The sequence below is a fragment of the Lingula anatina genome, chromosome 2 (genome assembly GCF_051362555.1).
Source record: "Lingula anatina isolate TDL-2025a chromosome 2, LinAna3.0, whole genome shotgun sequence".
Lineage (NCBI taxonomy): Eukaryota > Metazoa > Brachiopoda > Lingulata > Lingulida > Lingulidae > Lingula > Lingula anatina.
Window position 1 is genome coordinate 43,739,616 of NC_141768.1, and position 22,008 is coordinate 43,761,623.

A 22,008-nucleotide genomic window follows, 5' to 3' on the forward strand; every position below is an offset into this window, starting at 1 on the left:
CTCTCTGTTTTCAGTCATCGGCAAACACAAATAACCACGGCAAACATTCTACTACACAAACCACCTATAATTAAGCCTTTTTTTCTCTTAAAGCTTGCTCAAATGACTTACACATACAACGCATGAATTATTGCGAGGATAAAACAACACTGAAACTGCATATATAGGAAAATATTCTTTTAGCTTTAATATTTAATAGGATATGCGCTGCTTATTATGTGCCTTGGATGAGATGAGTGTCTAAAGTGAAAGGGATGTCGTTGACGGCTACGGAAAATAACGGATTTAGCACATTTTAATATATATAGTATGATGAACAGTGTATTGAAATTAATGGTCATTTGAATTAGAGTGGCGAAAAAATAAAACGTTTTGAAAGTGTGGAAACAGCAGTGGTATCGATACGTCACAAATAATAATGATAATAATAATAATAATAGCAATGACAATAATGAAAATAATAAGAAGCAGCTTAAAAAGGATTATACGCACGAAGCCACCTGCTCCCAGCGCCATCCTCTCATACTAAATCTGCTCACATATCCAGCTCAAGATATCCTGATTCTTTTTTAATGACCGATCAATAGCGCTGGCTGCCGTGGAACCGTGCTTCGGATAACTTTTCTATTATCTTAATTTTTTTACCGCCTGTTAATCAGCAGAGTATTCCCAAGACGCTGCGCGTCGAGCCTTAATTAGACGAACATCGACAGCGTGTGGCCCTTTAACGAATACGCTTAAAATCGGACGACGGGCGTACCGCAAAGACAAACATAATAACTAAACGTTGAAACAAGAGTTGAGGATGTCCACATTTTTACTCCCACGTATGTGTTAGTTTTTTGTATTTCAAAACTACCAGGCGTAAGCTCGTTTTAGCGGTATCACGTAAAAAATATTAAAATTTACATTAGCTGTTCATTAAAATGAAAAAACAGTACCGGTGTAAAGAGTGAACTTTATGCATCAATTTGGACGTTAAAAAGTTCGAATGCCATCAAAATAACTAGCGTGAAGTTTATCCGATCACCGAAACAAATGATATCTCCCACGCATTTTGCATGTCTTAAACGACCATCAGTCATTTTAACTGTTTGTAAGGAATACTCAAGCCTAGGTCGGTTGTCACAAGCCGACAGCACCTTGACAAAGATTGAACTAGCGTAGGACTACTTGAAATCATAAGCGTGACATGTAAATATAGTCCAGTCACGGAAGCGTCAATTAATGTACCGAGCATTGAGCACTTAGGCTGTTTCTTTTTGTACGTAATACAAATATATTCAAAATTATGTCAAACTTTGGTTTCTATGTTTATATTAGGCTCCATAGTATTGGGTTTTTTCATGCCAGGCATACTAGGAAAACGATTATTACCAATACCACTCGAAGATGACTTACTGAGTATATGGTGGCGCCATGGGAGAGCGTCGTTTTCCCGGTGTTCGTCTTCTTGTTGTACTCAAACTGTAGACAGGAAGTCGGGCAAATTCTCACAGTGGTAAGGGTTGGGGACAATTACTCCAATAAAACATGATCAATTTCTTGGATTTATTCCCATCGCTCTCATTTCATTTTATCAGTATCTCTTGTGAGATGAGTTTTGCTCGCACTCTGCGAAATCTTCTCTTAAATAAGTGACCAATTACCACAACTGATCGGAATAACAATGAGAAAGCTACATGCCTATCTGGCTGTGCGTACGTGTAATGCGTCTCGAAAGTCCGAAGGTTCACTGGTGGGAAAGTTTTGTTCAAATGTTAATTATTAGGATGGTTCAGGATGGTTATTAGGATGGTTTGAAACGTAATTTTCCGTAGGCTCATTGTTCTTAAACTCAAAAGCAATTGATATTGTAGATCAGATACAGTTTGACCTGGTGATCTTGTGTAAAACAAAATGTTTCTTAAAGCAGCTCTCGTTCCAATGAATCTTCGAAACACTGAACCGAAGCAGTATTTAAACCTCCTTATAAACCTCCGCTGTAATGAACCTTCGAAATGGTATCAGGCACCGGGACATAGTTAAAAGGACAACCTACACAATACTCAAATTTAAGAGAACCATGAGGGCGGGAAGGGGGGGGGGGCTTACCCACTTTTAGCTACTCAGAACGCGTTGATTCTTTTCTTTTTTATGCAAAGATACCGAAGGAAACAATGCCAAAAGCACATGCCAGCCTTGCGCCCCTCTTATGTGCCTGCCAGTAACTTTGAAGTATTCATACGTGTTACATGTGAAACTGGTCGTTTACATAAAAAAGGGGTATTATATAATCGGGTGCCTCCCTTTGAAACAAGAACCAGAAGTGTTATCAGTTACGATTTTCCCCGTGCAAGCCCATAGATGAATTAGGAGTGTTGGAATCGAATTATTCATATGATAATTGTAAAAAACTCAGCCACGGCACAGTGAGTTTCATAGAATCCTGTAAACTCACCCCAATTAGCAGCATATATCCGAAGTTACTGGGAACAGCGGAGTGAGTTCTAATATCTGAAACTCAAGGTAAGCCACGACAATTCTCCCATAAACCATCCTATTAACTATAGATGGATGGACTTGGAAGTTAAAAAATAGGCGTCTTCGGACGTGAATTGTAACCACGTAGTTCTACCTATAGTTAAGCTGCCTCAAAATTTTCTGGTACAAGTCTGCGCCACGAGCTACGCTTGAAGATTTCATTGAGAGAAAGGATGATAATAAGCAGCGGATGTATTTAGCCAAGGTACTTTGCAGAAAATGAGGATTTGGTAGTCTTATGTGGCTGTTTGTCTCATTTCATCAATGCTTGTGTTATACGAAATAATCATTCTCGGCACAAAGCAATTTTCTCAGTTAAATAATAAAACATAAACACAGTGCCCAATGCGACTACACAATAATCGCTATAAACCTTCAGTAATACAATGGACTACTCCTGCCCAGATTGCGGCTTCACGCGAAGAAAAATGCACTTAATGCCATATAATCGCTCGTTCAGCTAAGCGAAGAAAAGAAAAGCAGTCTTAAAAACATTCATTTATTTATTTTTGAATTTGGAAATCGATGTTGCAACGATCGATAAGAACAAGTAAATTGTATTCACACGTGCCAAATATCCGTGTACGGTCTTTCTAAGTTAGTCCATGTATGTAATCCATGTAGACTATCTGATTTATTTTTGAATATCCCATATGGATTGTCATGAGCTTTACGGAGTTATTGGGATCAGAATCGCAACAAAATCCTTAGATGGAAATGGTTTTTCCGTCGTTTTAAATAGTATTTTTTAAGATTTTGAAAGCTTGATGAAGGGGAGAAACGTCATAAATAAAAGAAGGTTAAGTCTCTTTAATACAATTTAATTTTTCGCCAGCATGATTTTTGTTTAACCTAACGATCTACCGACATTTGTTACTTATCATAAGCAACTTTGGCGTCCAGCAAACTCATTAACCCATAGGTTGTAGTAAGTCCTTCCTACGAGAGACATTAAGAATCCGATTAAAGGAACATCTGTAACGTTTATATATGCAAAGCACAATCAGGCTTCACATTAGAAAAATGAAAACCCATGTCCCTCTGCGCCAAGCCTTCTAGGCACCTCTGTAACCGCAGCTCTTTATCTCTGGTGGACAGTTTCCTGAAGTTAGTCATCTTACTTCTTATCTTAACGTTGAAAATAGCAAAGGATAGAACAGTCGTCTGCTGGCTGTCATGGTGCTTAATTGTCTAATGTGAACCTGCTTTTGACTTTATGAAATAATGTAAATAGCAAAAACCCGTTGTGCGTAGAGTATTTGCAGCGATGGCAGTGTACAGTACGATTGCCAATCCTTTTTTTATCTCCTCTTCCAGCGAGACATCTCTCAAACGCCAAAGTCCTGCTGAGGTACTACAATCCCAAATCCTCATTCTATAAAAACACTCCAGTGCATTTGATCTCTTTAATTGTTTTTTTTTTTTTTTTTTTTTTTTAGTAAGATTGGAATGAGGTCTAGGAAACAAAGTACTCTTATTTCTTTGTTGTCATTTAATGCCACTTTATAAAAGAGCCTCTCTTTCGTCGCCCGATGATCCTCCGTCGTCACGTTCGTCTTTGAAGTCCCGCTGTCTGTGTCTGTGTGTGCCGTAGTCACTGTCGCTGCTGGCCACGTAGTCATCACTCCAATCTGGGAAATCAAGTTTGATTAATCAGTCGATTGATTAAATAAACATTTAAGCACAAACTGGTCAGCATAAACTAAAAAGGACATGTTTAGGTCATATTAAAGTACATAGCTGAAAAATCTAAGATTTGGCATAATTTTTCTAAAAACTAGTATTCAGTTGTCATTTTAAAGGAATTTAACGCAGGGCTTGGAAGCGGCGAATAAATCCTCACAAATGTAACTTGTAAATCTGAAAAAATTAAATGTTGTTGCAACATAAATGGCAAATCATATGTATATGTCGTGCAACCTGTATCATTTTAATGATTTTAAATTTTAATCATTTTAAAAAATGATTCAGCTGACAAAAGAGGAACTAGATTTAAAAAATCAGCAATTTACCAAATTTGAAGGCACGTCAGTCAAGGCTATCAACTTCTGATAACCGTCAAGAACAGGAAATTGTAAGCTTTTGTAACGTGTATACATGTACTACTCAAAAGAAGTTAAGGAACACACGCCATTTAAGATGTAATAGTTTGATCCATGTCCATGTCCATGTCTACTATTATTAAATATCAGCACTTCTAAAACAGTCATTAGTCGGTGTTGGATGACATTTCTACTTTAATTTTTGTGCAATGAAAATAAATTTTGCACTCGTTAAAATTAATAATTATGACTATTTTGGGGGGATGAAATACGTGAAAAAAATGGAAAATCGTTCAGGAAGAGAAACGTCCGTTCAAGGCGGCAGGCAGTGCCAGTCCATTTAGCAAGACATAGAACAGCTTGTTTGGTGCGGGCAACACGTCAAGAGTGGTCACTTGTTCTCTTCTCTTACTGAAAAGTCCAAATTTACAATACTGAACAGCGATGGCAGAACTCGCGTGTGCAGAGGTTCAGGAGAGAGTTTCATCAGCTCCAGTTCTGTGGAGGCAGCGTATTAAAGGTTAAGTGAAGGTTTGGGGGGTGTTTTCATTTCACCACCATACACTCCTTTACATTAGCAACGGATTGCATAACAGGGATGAAATTCTGATACTTCTGTTCATGCCATCCATAGTATAGGTGAAGCAACCATGCTACATGTACAAGGCAACGCATGGCAACGCACGTCCTAGCCGTGCATGAGTTACCGGTGCCACGGATTTCTTAGAGCAAAGGAACGTCCACAGCATGGACAGGCCTGCCTTTTCGCCTGATAGGCCCCGACACAAAATCTATGGGACCAGTTGAAGCTACGAGTTAAGCAAAATCCACACCAGTAGATCTCATTCAGCTCGCTCAATGGCTCATCCAAGATTGGAAACCCATTCTACCCCAGTCGCTCCAGACATTAATAATCTCAATGAGGAGGCGTTGTGAAGCATTTGCGGTTTCTAGAGGCGGACACACGCGATACTGAAAAGCCTCTTGGAGCTGTGGATTTAATTTTCAACCTCGGTTCCTTCCTATTCTCGTTTATATTATGATAATTTATCATCATATGGAAATCAATGCACGATTCAATACAGCGATGGTTGGGGAGTATGTTTTTTTAAATTATTTATAAAACAATGAACTTTCTTTTTAGTATCTGCTTTTCTAGGCGTTCCCAAAATTCTTTTGAACAGTAGGGCATTTTACCGCCAGATCAAACCGATAACAATAATTGATCAATATGTATAAGTGTTTAGAAGGGGGTTACTTTTGACAAAGTTTTTAAAATATTCTTGAAAAATACGTTGTTAGTCAGTGACAGAGGCACAGATTTTGCAAGATTGGTCCTGGCATCTTTACTTGTTCAGGCTGTTTAAAATGCAGAAACGTAAATGACAGCATAAGGCAATTTGGGTGCCGATTAAAGATGGCGCCTGGTTTTCACATTATTTACAACTCCCCCCACCCCACCCCACCCAAAAATGTCTTTATGAGGTTTACTTTTTCTTTTTTTTTTTTTTGAAACATGAAACTTCGCAAAGATGTTTAAATCGCATACACCCGTGAAAATATAATCATCAGCATTTATCCTTTACCAGAGTCGCTTGTGTCTGTTGAATGGTCAGAAACATCCACGTTGTCCACATCGTCGTCTGAGTCTATCCCATGATGCTCCTCGGCAGGGGGAGACAACCGTCTGTATCCATTAGCCAGATGATCTGAAGAAAAACAAATTCATTATTAAAACAATCATTTTTGCTTAGTGACAAACACTTGATGCATAATCTCAAGATACTTGATTGAATAAAAAACGTGATATTAAATAAATCCACGGGGTGGTCCTTCTAGTTCCTCGGATTTGTTGATTGGTAATTTAATTGTGATCGAAAGTAATAAGCGTCACCTGGGAAGATTTCTTTTCTATCCGGGAGCATTGCCTTAATACAGTTGATAAGAATGATATAAGAATTTCCCCGTGGAATTATTTTCTTTTAGTGAAGTCGTGTGAGAAAAAAAAGATGAATATACAACCTGCCATGAAGCCGTTGATAGAATTATTTATCATACCAGGACAATTAATACATTTGTGCCTATCCTGCTTGAAAAGAACATGAGCACTCATACGCACACATTCGCAGAAAAAAGTTTACTCCGCGAACTTTTCCTTTTTACTACTGTTTATAGTTAGAACTCGCATCACCCACACACTGCATAAAAAATAGTCGACAGACTATATCGTGCAAGAGTTACATACTTTTGCCACATGTATAATGGAACACTACTTTTCATCGACCAAATTGTGACCTAAAATGATTGATGTCTTGATAAGTTTATATTATGATTCCAGAGAAATGTGTCGATATAATGTAGTGCACAATGCGCTGTGGATTAACTACTCAGTACAAATCATCATCGGTCGCATCTCTACCACGCGTCCCCGAGGCAGAGGCCACGAGGTCCGGAAAAACAATCATTTTAGCGCCTTTCTGTTTGATGACGACATTGTACGCAGTTTCTGTGTGTCGTGGGACTTTATGAATCGATCAGGAATCCATTTGCTAGCCCCGGGGATCGATTTGTTTGTATAGACCACTTTTCAAAATTAATTACAGTGCATAAATGAAGAAATTTGTTGCAGTACGCCGACGAATTAGTTGGTGTCATCATCATTAGCAGAATGTTTTGGTTTCACGCCTGTATCAAGCAACTCTCCTTTCCTTATTTCACGTTTCCCTGGACGACCCTCTACGTCCCGCTCCTTTTACAACCTTCTTCCCCCTTCTCTCTCTAACACACACAGACACACACACACACACACACACACACACACACACACGAGCAATACTGAATAATTCCCATATCGAACAGTGTATCTTGAAACGTGGGCGTGTATCTATATTCACTTTCTTCATAAAATATAATTCATTTGGTATAACATGTCAGACCCGTCATCAATCTTTATTGGCCAGACAGAGAGAATGATTGTACTGCTATTAGCTAGGATCTTATTGTAAACGCCCAGTCAGTGAAAGCAATAACGACACCCAAACGGCAATGGAATTTCTCCTTATGCTCATACTCGTATTTGTTTTTATTGTACAAAAAGCGTCGGGTCGGAGTCATACATTCGAGGTGAATTGGCCCTGTTTGCTGTATGCACCCGTTTTAATGAATTGGTTTTTGTTTTATCTATAGTCAATGGAAAAAACCAGACAGTCGTGTTCTAGGAATAACTTTTAAGGCTGCAGTCTACTGTAGGGCGATCTTATGCCAGTTGGATCGTCTACATGCCCTAGTATTTGTTGTTTCTCTGGTTTTTGCAAGTGAAACTACAATCTCCTCTTCAAAAATACAATCTAGTTGTGGCTGGGCTGTGTTCGAAATAGCTTTGACAAAAAAGCTTTACAATTTCCTTCAAAGAGAGGACTATTCTTTTGATTGTACCCTCACTATTTTTGTGTTTTACTGTTCTGGTTGTTGACTGTAAGCCCCTGTGCTCCACCTAAAGTAAATCGTACTGATCGCTTGATTGCAATTACCGTTATTCTACTTTACTCCATCCATCGCTCCTCGAGCTGAATGCTTTACTCAGAAGTTACAAAGGGTTTGTAAGGAGAGGAGTTGCAGTTAAGCGGCTACCCCGTAAAGGTTTTTAAAACTTGAAAGTGGACGTTTTTAACCGTCCTGAATTTGGTCTTTCTCGTAATAATTCTGGCAATTGTCCGATGGAGACTCTCAGGTTACAAGTACATGTATCTATATACTGCTTGTGATCTCTTTAATTTGAACTGCACAAAGCAGAAAATCAATTTTCATACCCTTTGTAGTCGGGGCAGTTCATATGTGGACTGCCATTCAACTACATGTTGGACAAAAATATCGTCCCCACAAACTATTGTTAGCAAGACTCCCTTTCCACTGGTGTGTGTGTGTGTGTGTGTGTGTGTGTGTGTGTGTGTGTGTGTGTCCGCTCGCGCGTGTGCGTATGTGCTATGTGGCACGCTGTCGTCTCTTGAGAAGTAGAATAGAAACCGTTAGCAATTTAACACACATAGTAAAAGAGAATACATACAAAAAGCAGTGTAAAATTACGTATACCGTGAATATGATTCCTTCAAGCAAGCTAGGCAGCGAGCCTCGCGTGAATTGAGACACTAAGTGCAGATTGATTCGGACGCCTGCCGAGCGCTTCGTGTGATTTTTGATTGAAACTTGGCGAAATGAGGATAAAAAAGACGGAAAATCGAAGAACGGTCGAAGGACCTTGTGGAACATGGCAAAACGAACAAAATAAACAGGATGTGTTTTAGTTGAATAGTGTGTATTAAAGTTGCCAATTTTGCTTTTTGCTGTCTCCTTCTGTCTACATTTTCACATTGATACTAGTATTTAGGTAAACATGTAAAACCATATCGCCTTTCCAGCACCTTTATTCAGCCACCTAAAATTACCCGCAATACAGGAGTGTCATGAGTGCAGTAGTAAGTTGACACCTCAATATCCTTGGTGCAAGGAAGACAGATCGACAGCATAATGCAAATTTTATTATTTCTTAAGTCTAGTCTCATATACTTCAGATTTCCTGCGCCGGTATACGGAGTACATGAGATAAGCCTCATTCTGCATCGGTGTCTCTGCACCGGCTTGCGTGACAGATTACTGAGTCATGGAAGGCCACAGGTGCGTATGCAAATCAAAACCCCTAGATATGCAATCTTAACGTTAAAAACTTCGGGGCCATTTTATTAATTTTCGAGCTGATGAATTCCTGTCGCACTCTTTTTCAGACTCAAAATCTACGTTCTGAAGTATACTTCAACCGTATTAGTTTATGGTGTTTGTTGTTTCTCCGGTGTTTTTCGCAATGCAAACAGACCTTCTATTAGTATACGCACCATTCATGGCCGATATGCGATTTGATGAAAAAAATACAAATCAATTATAGTTTGGAAAAGCATACGTACAAAAATAATAGCTGCATGTAACTTGGCTTCTATTGTAATCAATTTCCCGTTGGGTCTTACAAGAACGGTTGATTCAATAAGTGAAAAAAATCCTCTCCATATTTCAATGTTGTGCCTTCAATGAAATAAGGATTATGAAATGTCTGATACTGAAAAAGAAAAGGAAAAAGAAGAAGAAGAAGAGAAGGGGATGAAAAAGAAGAGAGAAAGAGAGAAAAAATCTTTAAAATCATTGGACCTGTTTCACCACACAATATATATGTCACTTATGTATCACAAAAGCATTTTATGTGTCGTAAAAAAAACTTGATGAGTTATGGAGGTAATAACTGCTTTGCTGGGGGCTAAAAAGGAAAATTATCAACCATATGAGGTCGTTTTTCAAAGGTCACACAACTCAGTGTCTGTGATGCACAAGCCGATGCCCTGTATATTTTTAATAACAACGGAGACAACACATTAAGGCTGTACATATCACAGAGGTCTCTGTAAGACACGGTAGAATAATTACCTTTTCTTCATCAGCAGATGAACATTTGCAGTGTTTGCTGTTGAAACTCGGTGACTCTACTTGCTCCTAATATTGATTGGTGAACTTTACAAGCAAAAACTGACGCGCACGTGCTTGGGATCATGGTAAAACAAACATCAAGGTACAAGTGCCATGGGTATTATTGTATTAATTGGAAACCCCATTCGCGTAGCAAAATTTGGACTAGACTGCTTAACCGAATCTTTACGTAGTTGTGCGCATATAACAGATGGAACCTTTTCTGAAAATAATTCCACGTAACTGTTTCTATATAATGGTCCAAAATAAACACATAATGACCCTAATTGACATTTTAAAATATAACAGGCACGCACTCAAACATCTTTAAAGGAAGGGGTGTGGGATATTTCACTCTGAAGACAAAACTACTTGCAATATTCACGTTTGTGGGAATCAGCGTGAAAAAAATCCCTATGAAAGCCCCTGTGTCTGAAATTTAATTAAAAAAATAGAGACTAGCCCAACCACATTTATACATAGAACACAGCTTTGAGCATACAATTCCTTAAAAATGGTGGATCTACCCCTCCCTTAGATTCGTCACCCCCCTCATAAAAATATAAATAAACAGTAGAATGAGCAAAACGAGAACGAGACAAGAAAAGTCCATCTGTATCCTCCAAATATGAAAGTGAAACTGTCCCTCTTTACTATTTTATATTCGTAAAGAGGGGCAAGCAATTTATTTTATTCTTGTAATTCGTCCCCCCCCCCCCAAGCAAAATCCTGGATTCACCAATTCCTTATGATTTCCCTCGACCATATTTTCCCTTGTTTGAATCGTGATACTTGATTTTTTTCCAATGCATTTGATCTGAAGTCGTGCTGTGGGTGTTATTTCATAGGAACTCACTCTGCAGCGAGAACTAGAATAGCAACCACTCGCAAATCAGATTAGTGAGATAATTGATGTTTCGCGGTATCTCTTCCTGGGAGGATTCTAGGGGAAAGAGAGTAATTAAAACTCTCTGCTTGTCTAATTTAGTTGTCATTTGCTTGATATGTAATCTAGAGGCTGGCCGTACTTAGTTTCCAGTATCAACCACTGAAAAAATCTGGGAATACGTATTGATCTATTTATAATCCTATGAAGAATAGAATCTGTAAATGTATCTGAACATTTGTTTATTATTATTATTATTATTATTATTATTATTATTATTATTATTATTATTATTATTAAAAAACATGAATGCAACCACGCGTATGCTCAAGCAAGCTCACATAAGCACACACTCGCAGCACAACCAAACCGTATATCAACACGTTGCGTATATGTGTCCGATGAGACCATGGCAGCTTTTTTTTTAAGCAAAGAATTTCATTTCACATTCAGACAGTCGATGTATGTATAATTTACGACCAATGTTTCCAATTATCGCATAAACATTGACCATAAGTTCTGATATAACAGAGAGCACCTTGGTATCCCTCCCCCATTCTCTCTCTCTCTCTCTCTCTCTCGTGCATGTGTGCATGAAGTTCACAAATGTAGTTTAGGCCTATGTGGGTCTTGACATGTGAACTGAACATGGCTTCCTTTTATACCAGAAAAAAAAAAAACAATTTTTTCATTAATCACGTTGGAGACATTCATTCTAGATACTATTTACAACATATAGGCTACAAAGCGTTAGAGCCCAATAAATTTGCTTAACTAAAATGATAAACTAGTAGCAGTTTTTTAAAGGTTTATCCTGTCTCACACACACAAAAAAAAAATGCAATCGGCAAACTGATTAAGATAAATAGAGACTTTATTCTTCCGGATTTGGAAAAGCCAAAGCTGACAGAAGACATCAGCTTACCTTCAACCGCCACTGTTGTCTTCTGTCGCTTATGTAATTTCGGTTATTTTAAACTCAGAATACCCTAACGTTAATCAGTTTCAATAATGAGATCGTTTTTCTAACAGTTCCCAATCCCATGCAAACTAACAAGCAAATAAAATAAAGACAAACATATAGGTATTCTCCATCCCCTTTTAAATTGGCTGTTGGGTGTCATTTCCCTCGGTTATTGAATTTTACAGTCAGCTCTTTTGTATGTTGTCATAATCTAAGAGAAATGCGAACTAGACTGTCTGGTCTGAGACGACCTCCAGCACAATTTAATCTATTTACCGATCTCAAAGACAGATGATGAGGAAACCAAATGATAAAATTGTTACATTAATGGCAACATCACCCATGGATAGTCTAGAAATGTTACAGAACAGGGAAAAAAAGAGGAAAGATTCAGTATTCCATAGAAATCCTATTGCATTAAATATTTTAGCAAGTAAATAAGACTTCTTACGCTTACTGTTATGCGGATCGTTGATGCTCAACCTCCACAATAATAGACATAATATATCAGCAATTCAACCCTGGGAAATCACACATTTGAGCCCTAGGAACTCGAATTATTTTGATTGGAATATTCCAATGGACGGAAAACAAATTGCTGCGGAAACTCCTTTGTTCCTAGAGAAGAGAACTCTGATCACGATGAAGAGACGGATCCATTAAAATGTGTCACTAGAGTAGCAATATGCTGCCTACGACAAAGGTTTTATAACTGTTTCAGTATTCATATCAGCATTTATGGGACACCAAGCAATACCTTTATTGCGTTTCAATACATTGAGGGTTTGTCTTCTCATGCATGCAAGAGGCTAGGTGTTTTTACATACACCGTGCATCTACCACATACCATATGTTCCAACTGCTTCAGTGATTTTATATTTAGTGTAACGCTGCATAATATGAGGGAGGTATATGCATCACATAAATTTTAATACAGGTCTTTGTCGATAATAACTACGTTTATTTGACACTGGCATTAATTATTAAGTTCTCGGAGGCTATGGCCTAATTCCATACATGTTTTTGGTGTAAAATATAAAGCACAGGTATGTTTGCATAAATAGGAATGATAAAACACCTCGAAGGCTGACATGTATATGCACGGTGTGAAAGTAGACTCAGATGAAGAGGTAGACTTCAACAGGTTCACATGACAACTGTGTCTACAGCAGTGACTGTGTACAATTATATCAAGGGCCGTGTGTATATTATAACTACGACCTGTCTACCCTAAAATAAAGTTTTTTTTCATCTGAAATATGTTTCCATTGGTTTATTATCCTTAATTTGTTATTTAAGTCTTTATAGTATTTTCTCTTCTTGTCGGCGTCGGAAGTTTATTGTAATTAAAAACGGAAAGTGGGATAACATATGATATTGGCAAAACAAGGAATGACTTTTAAAAATTAATATCACTTATAAGTGGCAGTGAAATATTGGGTATTCTTACTCGCATATCTGACAGATGCACGCAAAAACACAAGCGCACGCGCACAAGAACGCGCAAACACAGAGAGAGAGAGAGAGAGAGAGAGAGAGAGAGAGAGACGAGCAATTTGAATTTGGCAAAAAACCACCAGAAGCTTTTCATTGCGCATGAGAATCATATCGGCTGTCATACCTCACTGGCTTCACACTGATACCCTTAAGTACCTACTTGTTGGCCCACTCGTATTTAACAACTTTATAACAACTGGCGGTCATTTTTATGTGTGACATGAAATACTTTGGTACCAGTATAACAGAACATGCTGTCCCTCTATCTTTGTTGGGAATGGGAGGGGGGAGGGGGGGGCATAAAAAGAAAAGGATTTGTTTCTTGGATTGATTTGCATGTTGGCAGACGTGTAAATATGTGCTCAGAAATGTTTCAATGTATCAAAACTAATAAATAAAGCTCAAACATAGCTCATGTCCCTTAAAACATTTTGAGAAAACAAAATTGCAACGGCTTTATTAACATCTCAAAAGAATTTTTAATTTGTGTTTATTATTATTGTTAGCTTCGATACTTATTACGTACGTAGTTATCCGATACGCACACGTTTATGTATCGGTTTCCGTAGTGTGTGAAGATGACTTAGCAGTATTTAATGAAGAGCTCTCGAAAGCGCGAGACCCGTACCATATGCTACTTTTACTACTACATAATGACACTCATATCATATAAATTCATAATTACTAGTGTAAGCATGTCTTTATACATGTAACAATGTGCGAGTGGTTGGGTTATAGACCTATTTGGTGCGTTTTGGTCGCGGCCTATATATGTATTATATACAGAGAGAGAGAGAGAGAGAGAGAGATTTACATACAATGCTAGTGAGGCAAGAAAACCAATACAAAAATACACGAAAACTAAAACTTGAATATACCGGCTCTTGTCTGTTAGTGAAAATACTAAAGCAAACTCTTCCACTCTCCTGCTTCCGATTCTCACCCTATGGTTTCCTCGTCTTTCTAAATTCTCTATATTTTCTTACCTTTGACTAGCATGTTTTTTCGTACTTCCTCGGGGATCTCACTGAGCGGAATTATGTCCAGTTTCACCAAAGAACACTCGCCCTCGGCCTCGAGTTTGCGGAAAATCTGCAGGCGAGCGTCGTTAAGCGCAAATAAGAAGCCATTATTCTCTGCCACCTGTAAAACCAAAAAATCACCATTGGCCAGTGTCTTTTTGTAGCACTCTATGAGTTTTTGTTCCTGTTTGTTTTCCAGTGGATTACCCTCCGGTTGCTGCTCGTTGTTGTTTATGGTGAAGTGAATCGCTGACGGAGGGGCAAACTTCGCCATTTTGGCACTGGCAACTGGGCCAGGTATTCAGCGGACGGTATTCACCACGCACAGCTCACCTGAGGAACGCTGTCTCTCGGGGTTGTGTCTCGGTATACTTTAAGCAATTGCGCTGTTGACTTGCCACTCGAGAAAAAAAAATATGAAAAACAGTTTCCGTCGATGGTTTGACCGTCCTTTCTTCAAATAAAGGACGGTACTTAATACAACACCGTGTGTTCCTCCAGCACTGTCTCAACACATTACAAACCAAGCCGGTCAGCTTTAGTCAGTTTCGATATGTGTGTTTGCAATTATACGTGCAACACGAACCCAGAAGGAAATAAAAAATCGAAGAGTTATTCCACACGGCTGAAGATTGATTGTACTGGGCTCATAAGCATTATCCTCGTTGTCAATTTAGGTCTCTGGTGTGTTGGTTTAGCTAACACGTTACATTCCCCAAACGGTAAGACCTTTTCCCATAGCTGGTGTCAGTCGTTTAGTTATACAGTTATCTCATTGCGCCGGGAGATAGAAATGACGCATGTATCCATCAGTTGCGCCCCCTGTAATGAAAATATCCTGAATGACATAGGGAAGATCAGTGAATTCACAGGCATACGAAGTTAACCATACGAAATAGGTTTGCTTTGGTAAATTTAAAATAACGTGTCAATGAGAGGTTCGCGTGTCACCCGCGCACGGCATCTTCTCCCCAGATGACTCCATAATCCCTTTCTCTTTTGCTACTTATGAAATAAAGACGAAGTGATTAATTGGTGGCTCATATATGAGAGGCGTACTCGGAAGTCCACAATAAAACTGCGCTATACCCGAGTAAGTGTTTCATATCCACACTCTCGAGGGTGGCTCTCGGAATAATTTGGATTTTATGAGTTTTGTGTATCGATATCGGCCGTCAATTTTCATTGAACAAACGGCGTCATTGTGTACAGCAGCACACCGTGGTGGGACGCGGGTTTTTTTTAATGTTAAACCACAAGGGGTGTTTCTCTTTGCATCTAGATATCAGACACCTGCATATTTTTAATAAATCACTTTTGGGCGGTTCCCTCAACACTTGTGTTAATTGAGAGATAATCCACGCAAAAACATTGCCTGTATAAAACAGACGCTTATCGGAGACGTGACGGGTAAAGGATGTATTGGTTATATAAAACACGGACTGATATTGTAATATACTGGTATACCTAAGGAACGCAGCTATTTATCCTCACATTGAACCTTGTAATACACTTTTAATGATCTTGGAGCTAGGTAAATCGAAATCCTATCGTGACAACAGAAGATTCTTTTGCATTTCATTAATTATTTATTCTCTGTCAACATCATTAGACCATACACAACTGAGCCTGCATATGTACGGTTGTTTTTTTCACAATCAGTCTTAAGAGGAAAAAATGAAAAATTAATAAGAAATATCTAACCACATGCGTATACAGCTTTGATGAGCTTCGCACGAGGTGACATTACGAGAAAACGAGAAAAAAGAGGAACTGAGACAAATATGTGAAAATCACATTGGCTTGCACACCACAGTCCCATTATTTGATTTGTAATCGAATTCTCTCATTCAAATCCTGCTAACAGGCAACTTCAGCAACGTTTATTAACTTATATACAAGGGTTGGCTTGATGTCTGTTTTAAATTAGCTATTGCATAACCTATTTACTTAATAACAATCAATGAGAGTTAAAGTTCAAGCAGATGAGACCATTCTTTCATGTTTGCAGAAAGCCCACATTTCTCCTTAGACCCTGACTTCATAAATATACAACGCTATCCATTCCACTGCTGATGAAAAAGTACACAGCATGAGCAATAAATCATTCAACCCACCACATATCAATCGATTGAAAAAATAGATTGGGTAAAAAAGATTTGATATTGTAGTGCATATGTTTTCCGCTGCATTTTTTTCCCTAGTTTAGTCCTTGTCAAATGTTCACTTTTAGCATTATAGGCTACCCATTTCATATTGTACACAGTCGGCATGATATTGTACACTATTGATTTCAATAACCGTTGTGTTTGTTGTAATCAGTGTGCCGTATCCGCTTGACGACTTGTAACCCTGGCTCCTGCAAATAATTCAACGTAATTTCTAACGGTGATTCAAAGACTTTAGGCATTAAATTCTGCGTAATATTCTCACTTTGCTCTCTAATACCTTCAGTACATTTTTTACAGTCAACTTGTAATCTTGTTTAAAATTTTTCTTATTAGTAATTAACAAATCTTAGTTTGTATTTGAAAACCGATCATTTTGAACAGTGTACATGTATACATTATTTTGGGTGTAAATATAAAGGGGCTGGTACGTAGAATGCCTGAAAGGAGAGCAAGAACAATAATGTTTTTAATACTGGATATTTCTGTGTTTTTTTCTCTGAGCGACATTGAAAGGTATCCGATCCGGTATTTACCCACCAGTTCAAATTTCCTAAAAATCAAGAATTCGCCTATTCACATTGTCTGATATATCCCTGTACCTGGATTCAATGTCTTGTGTCATTTCTAATGAAATGATTTACTTCTGAATTTCCCATAACGTTAAGACTAATCCTGGAATCGTCAGATCGCATTATCAACATGGCAAAATTTGAACCCAAGTATATTTTAAGCCTAGATAAATTTAATGAGGTTCTGGAAGTCGTGAGGAAATAATTAAGTAATCAATATCAATAATCTGTGGGACTGTATCTGGATTTGGGCACATACAGGATAAAGAACATTACGCGTCTTTTGACAAGAATCATCATGACAACATTGTTAATTTATGAAGTACTCGGTATGACATTTCCAAATTAATTTACGAAATGTTAAGCTATGAAAGAATTAGGATCAGATTTTCAGCACAAAACCCAAAACCAGACTAATTGCAGCTGTAGGATGTTCGTAATGCTGCTAATTCAGAAGAACGCAGGGCATCATTATCATCATGCACGCAAAAGGTTTGTCCATACAATTTTTTTCGTTTATTTGCAAGATATATTCCTCTAAATGCTCTTTTACCAAATATATACTTATAGAAAAACATGGTTGGCATCGTTTTAGTCCATAAATTCTTAAAAGACATCATGGGATAATTGTACAGTAAACTAAAGAACGCCTATCAGAACATGTTTTTCACTTAAATTAGGACCATAAAAAGTTATGTAAAGCTGACACTTTTGTTTTAGACATATTCCCTGTTAGGACTGGCGCGCAAACAGTAACTTGGTCTTCTCTGTTGAAGATAATCACAATAACAAATCAACGAAGGTTTATACTCTTTTAATGTACGTCTTGTTAACTGAATACAACATAACATTCAATAATATGATCATTTTTTAACCTTATAATACCATATAAATAATAATAATAAATCCCTATATATATCCCCCATTCTTTAACACATATAGAGAACTGTGGTGCAAATTATTATTCCCAAAATATTTTGGAACTGTGAATTTAAATTGAAACCGATTAGACCTCAACAGTGGGTGAAACTTATAAGTTACTTACATCCTCTGACCAGCAGAGTGGGGAAGTAGATGAGAAATTATTTAAGAAAAGCACCGTTTAGTTTGAACCACACAAGATGTGTTAAAATTCTCTGAAAAAAATTAAGCAATAAGTAAGAAAAAGTAAATCTGCATAGGATAGTTTAATCCATGCCTATCTATTCACTTAATGTAAAATTGGTAAAGAGGGGTGGCACCAACATTCAACAACTTGAAAAATAATTTTAGTAATGTTCCAAAGACCTTAAGTCTCTTTGGCTTTAGAAGTAAAAAAACTGACTTGGTAGTAGCGAAAAATCAAGTTCTCTTCGAGTGTGACATGATAGAAAAAAATGAATCAAATATCTGATCCCACTTATCATTAACAAACTAAAACAACATCAACCAAAATTGTCCAGACAAGAAAACATTGGCCACCAACAAAAAAGGACCCTGCAACCTGGAGACAAGTCCATAAAACTCCCACGTGGACTATGTGTAAGTCTTTTTCTCAGCGCAGTTCTTTCATCAGCCTTTTTATTTACTCCTTTCCTGCAGCTGAGGCAGTGGCAGTTGCCAACATCTAGAAAAAGTAAATTATAATTTCATAACATATATTACCATATAATTACTATATTATTATCATTAAATAAGAGAATTATAACACTGATTAAAAACTAAAATTTACAATGTTGAATTATAATCTTATATTAAAAAATTAGAAATAACAAAAAATATCAGAAAATTGTAAAGTATACAGTTAGCATGCATATATCTCTCCCAAGTGTGGCACTGAGAACTATGAGATTATCAAAGCAAAAAATGAAGACTGAGTATTTGTTACACAAAATAACTAGTTGTCCATTTCGATGTAATAAAATTTTTTTTTTGACTAGTACAAAGAAATTATAAACATTGCAGCTCCTCAATGTCCAAATACTTTATCATAAAAGCTGATATATTAAGAATCTCTTGGTTAACATCTCTGCTAGGAGACCTCATGATCCCATGGAGTTAAAAAATTAAAAAAAAAAACACATCTGGAAATACATGGTTATGGTGCAAAAAAACTGGAACTTACAGATCTCCAGACTTGAGCACCCAAGAAGTTTGTTGCCACACCCGTCATTTTTTTCCTGGATCCCATTTTACATCTGATATATCCATAGAGATTAGCACCATTCAGAAGGCTACCAACTATTACTACCATCTGGAATTGTGTGTAAACTATTACAACTTCTGGCATCATGTTTAAATGCACCAAAAATCTAATTTTAGATCAGTGTCCATTGCAACTTCTTGCTGAATTAGACTTAAGTTCATAATGTAGTTCAAAATAAAAGCACTTTTCAGCATTCTCTTCAGATTTCATCAAATAGTTCGAAATCAGAAGACTATTGCTGAAAAATTTCTTTTTTTCTGCTACACTATGCATAGAAAAAGTTACTGATACACTCTATACTGCACAATGAATTGGAAATATAAGCAACTCAAACTTGTGGAATAACAAATTTTTTCGATCATCATTTGGAAAAAAAAGAACAGTGCACACTTCCTTGTTTGGCAACATTCTAAGAAATTCAATACTATGGAAAAAATATATACGGTTTCAAACATTTACAATCAACTTAAACTGAACAGTAAACAAAAGTTAGAAAAACCAACATCTCATATACTTACAAACCACTTAAATTTCAGAGTAAAGAGAGTTCCGAAGAAGAAGACCAGCCATATAACTTGGCACACCACCAATGAAAGCCAGAAGATACGAGACTCCGCTGCTGTAGTAAGACCTTTTAATTTACCCTAAAATAAGTAAAACAAATAGTATTTTCCATTGAATCTTGATAATATATTACAGATCATAAATGTATATTGTATATTCAGTGGCACACAGATATGCAGTAAAGCAATCAAAACATCCAAATATATTTCTTTGTTGGTAAAATAGTAAAATAGTTTAAGTTTCTCAATAACTTTACATGTAAGGTTTCCTTTGTGCCATAAAACAACTTATTCAGACCAATTTAAAGTAACATTAAACTAAACAATATTAAAATTAGGTTGTGTTTAAGGTCAAATACAGAATAAGAACAATATAACACACAGAAAATGCTAATTTAATGTTCAAGGTTTGCTTTTGAAAAAAAGAATCGCATTACCGTAAAGATAACATAGCACAACTCACTTTTCGAGATTCATATACCCAGTTACTTTTTCCATCCTCATCTACATAGTTCCACCATCTCAGGCCTACTAGTAACCTACCTGGAATGTGCAGTCATTACATTACATTAATATCTCTTGAGGTAGAAATAGTATTCTATTAGTATTTGTTCCATAAATTGGATGCTGTCATAAACTACACGGAATGCATTATCAAGAATTGAATCACACAATTATCTTTACAAGCTGTTTACAAGTTTGATTTTGGAGACAAGCCAAAGACTTGACTTATTTCAGTGTTACAGTGTATTCTATAAACCATTTAATGTACTAGTATAGGCATGGCTAATGTTTCACGTCAATATTTACTTGATTTAAATGGAGTGGTATGGATTTACCATGGACTGGAAATCAAGCAGCCCAAAATTTTGGTCTAAAGTTTTGACCTATTTTTTTAGCAATAAATCTTTAGTGGGCCAGCTCCAGGTGTATACATACCAGATATATTTTTGACTGTCCAAAAGTCCATAGATAAGAGGATAACTATTAGTACAAAGCTAGTGATAAAGCTATCCACAAACCAACCACACAGTAGATATACCAATATTGAGGCAACTCGAAAGGCAAGGTGAAAAAATACTGCTACAGGATGCCTGGAAACAAAATCATCAATTATACATATATAGCATTTGACTTGTTGAGGAAACTGAAGTAAATCTAAGTAAACATAACACACACACACAAAATAATAATAATAATAATAATAATAATAATAATAATAATAAACCAGACGGATGTGTGTGTGTGTGTGTGTGTGTGTGTTGGGGTGTATTGGATCGTGTATGGAGTATATTATAAATAGACGCCAGAAAAACAGTCACTGTTGCATATTAGCTCAGTTTTATAAACAAACGCCAGAAATGCAGACACTTGAAGTAATGTCCAATGCAACATTAACAATTCTATTACAATTTACGTTCACCATAAAAATAAAAAATATTGTACTGAAGTTACCAGTCTCCTCACAACAACCGCCAAGTGTTTGGGAACACAATATTGTGAATCTCGTTTAGCATGCACGACGTGGAAAATCTGTGACTGCTTCTGACAGACAGTATGCTTACCTAAATCTGCGCTGCCTGTCTAGTTCATCTTCGGCACCAAAGTCCAAGGCCACGTCTTCAGTATCGTCTAGCATCGGCTGAAAATTTAAATATATACATTTGAATGTTAGTTATACAATCACTTGAGTGAGATATTTAGTTTCTGATTCCTCACACACGTAGAATTTTTACCTTATCCGCCATTTTGAAACGTCACCAAGTAAGAAGCCTCGAGTTCACAAATTCGCGCACTGTGTAACGAGATTCAAAGAAACGGGTTTATGCAGCACTGTCGAAATGTCATAATCAGATTTGATTATTCATTTCATTAATATATATAAATTGAAAACACTTACACAGTACTTTAAAAACCATAATCCTAGATAAACAGTTCCACTCAAGACCGAGTCAGAACGTCGATCGTGTGCTTGATTGTTTGCGATTGTAATGGAAGGCAAATTCATAAAATTTTATCTTTCCGCTGCACAAGCATCACGTAGTCAATAATCACTCACAAACAGTAGAGGAGATGGCGAA

General features: G+C 37.1%; 2 protein-coding genes across 3 annotated transcripts; both read right to left on the reverse strand.

Annotated features, from left to right (window-relative positions):
• Positions 1-3,008: 3,008 nt before the first annotated feature.
• On the reverse strand, positions 3,009-15,493 carry LOC106177608 (uncharacterized). Its single transcript, XM_013560441.3, has 3 exons — positions 14,404-15,493; positions 6,152-6,274; positions 3,009-4,154 (listed from the first exon to the last, which is right to left on the reverse strand). Exons 1-3 carry the CDS (start codon positions 14,711-14,713, stop codon positions 4,027-4,029), a joined length of 561 nt encoding a protein of 186 aa, XP_013415895.2. The 5' UTR covers positions 14,714-15,493; the 3' UTR covers positions 3,009-4,026.
• A 2,484-nt stretch (positions 15,494-17,977) lies between these two features.
• On the reverse strand, positions 17,978-21,952 carry LOC106177623 (Golgi apparatus membrane protein TVP23 homolog B). Of its 2 annotated transcripts, none has more exons than XM_087004681.1 (7): positions 21,828-21,952; positions 21,493-21,569; positions 20,867-21,021; positions 20,391-20,470; positions 19,883-20,008; positions 19,284-19,412; positions 17,978-18,785 (listed from the first exon to the last, which is right to left on the reverse strand). In XM_087004681.1, exons 1-7 carry the CDS (start codon positions 21,933-21,935, stop codon positions 18,744-18,746), a joined length of 717 nt encoding a protein of 238 aa, XP_086860807.1. In that variant the 5' UTR covers positions 21,936-21,952; the 3' UTR covers positions 17,978-18,743. The 2 variants fall into 2 exon arrangements, with proteins under 2 accessions (XP_086860807.1, XP_013415914.1); XM_013560460.3 differs by lacking the exon at positions 21,828-21,952 and adding an exon at positions 21,664-21,706.
• Between the last annotated feature and the right edge of the window lie 56 nt (positions 21,953-22,008).

Bases quoted from the DNA above. Each gene is read 5' to 3' on its own strand.
- LOC106177623 (XM_087004681.1), bottom strand. From the start codon at position 21,935: ATGAATTTGCCTTCCATTACAATCGCAAACAATCAAGCACACGATCGA. The intron at 21,022-21,492 runs GTAAGCATACTG...TTTTGTTTCCAG, and splicing joins GACAGGCAGCGCAGATTTAG to GCATCCTGTAGCAGTATTTT. The intron at 19,413-19,882 runs GTAAGTATATGA...ACACAATTCCAG, and splicing joins CTCTGAAATTTAAGTGGTTT to ATGGTAGTAATAGTTGGTAG.
- LOC106177608 (XM_013560441.3), bottom strand. From the start codon at position 14,713: ATGGCGAAGTTTGCCCCTCCGTCAGCGATTCACTTCACCATAAACAAC. The intron at 6,275-14,403 runs GTAAGAAAATAT...GTTTTTCTTCAG, and splicing joins AAAAAACATGCTAGTCAAAG to ATCATCTGGCTAATGGATAC. The intron at 4,155-6,151 runs GTAAAGGATAAA...TTGATTTCCCAG, and splicing joins AACAGACACAAGCGACTCTG to ATTGGAGTGATGACTACGTG.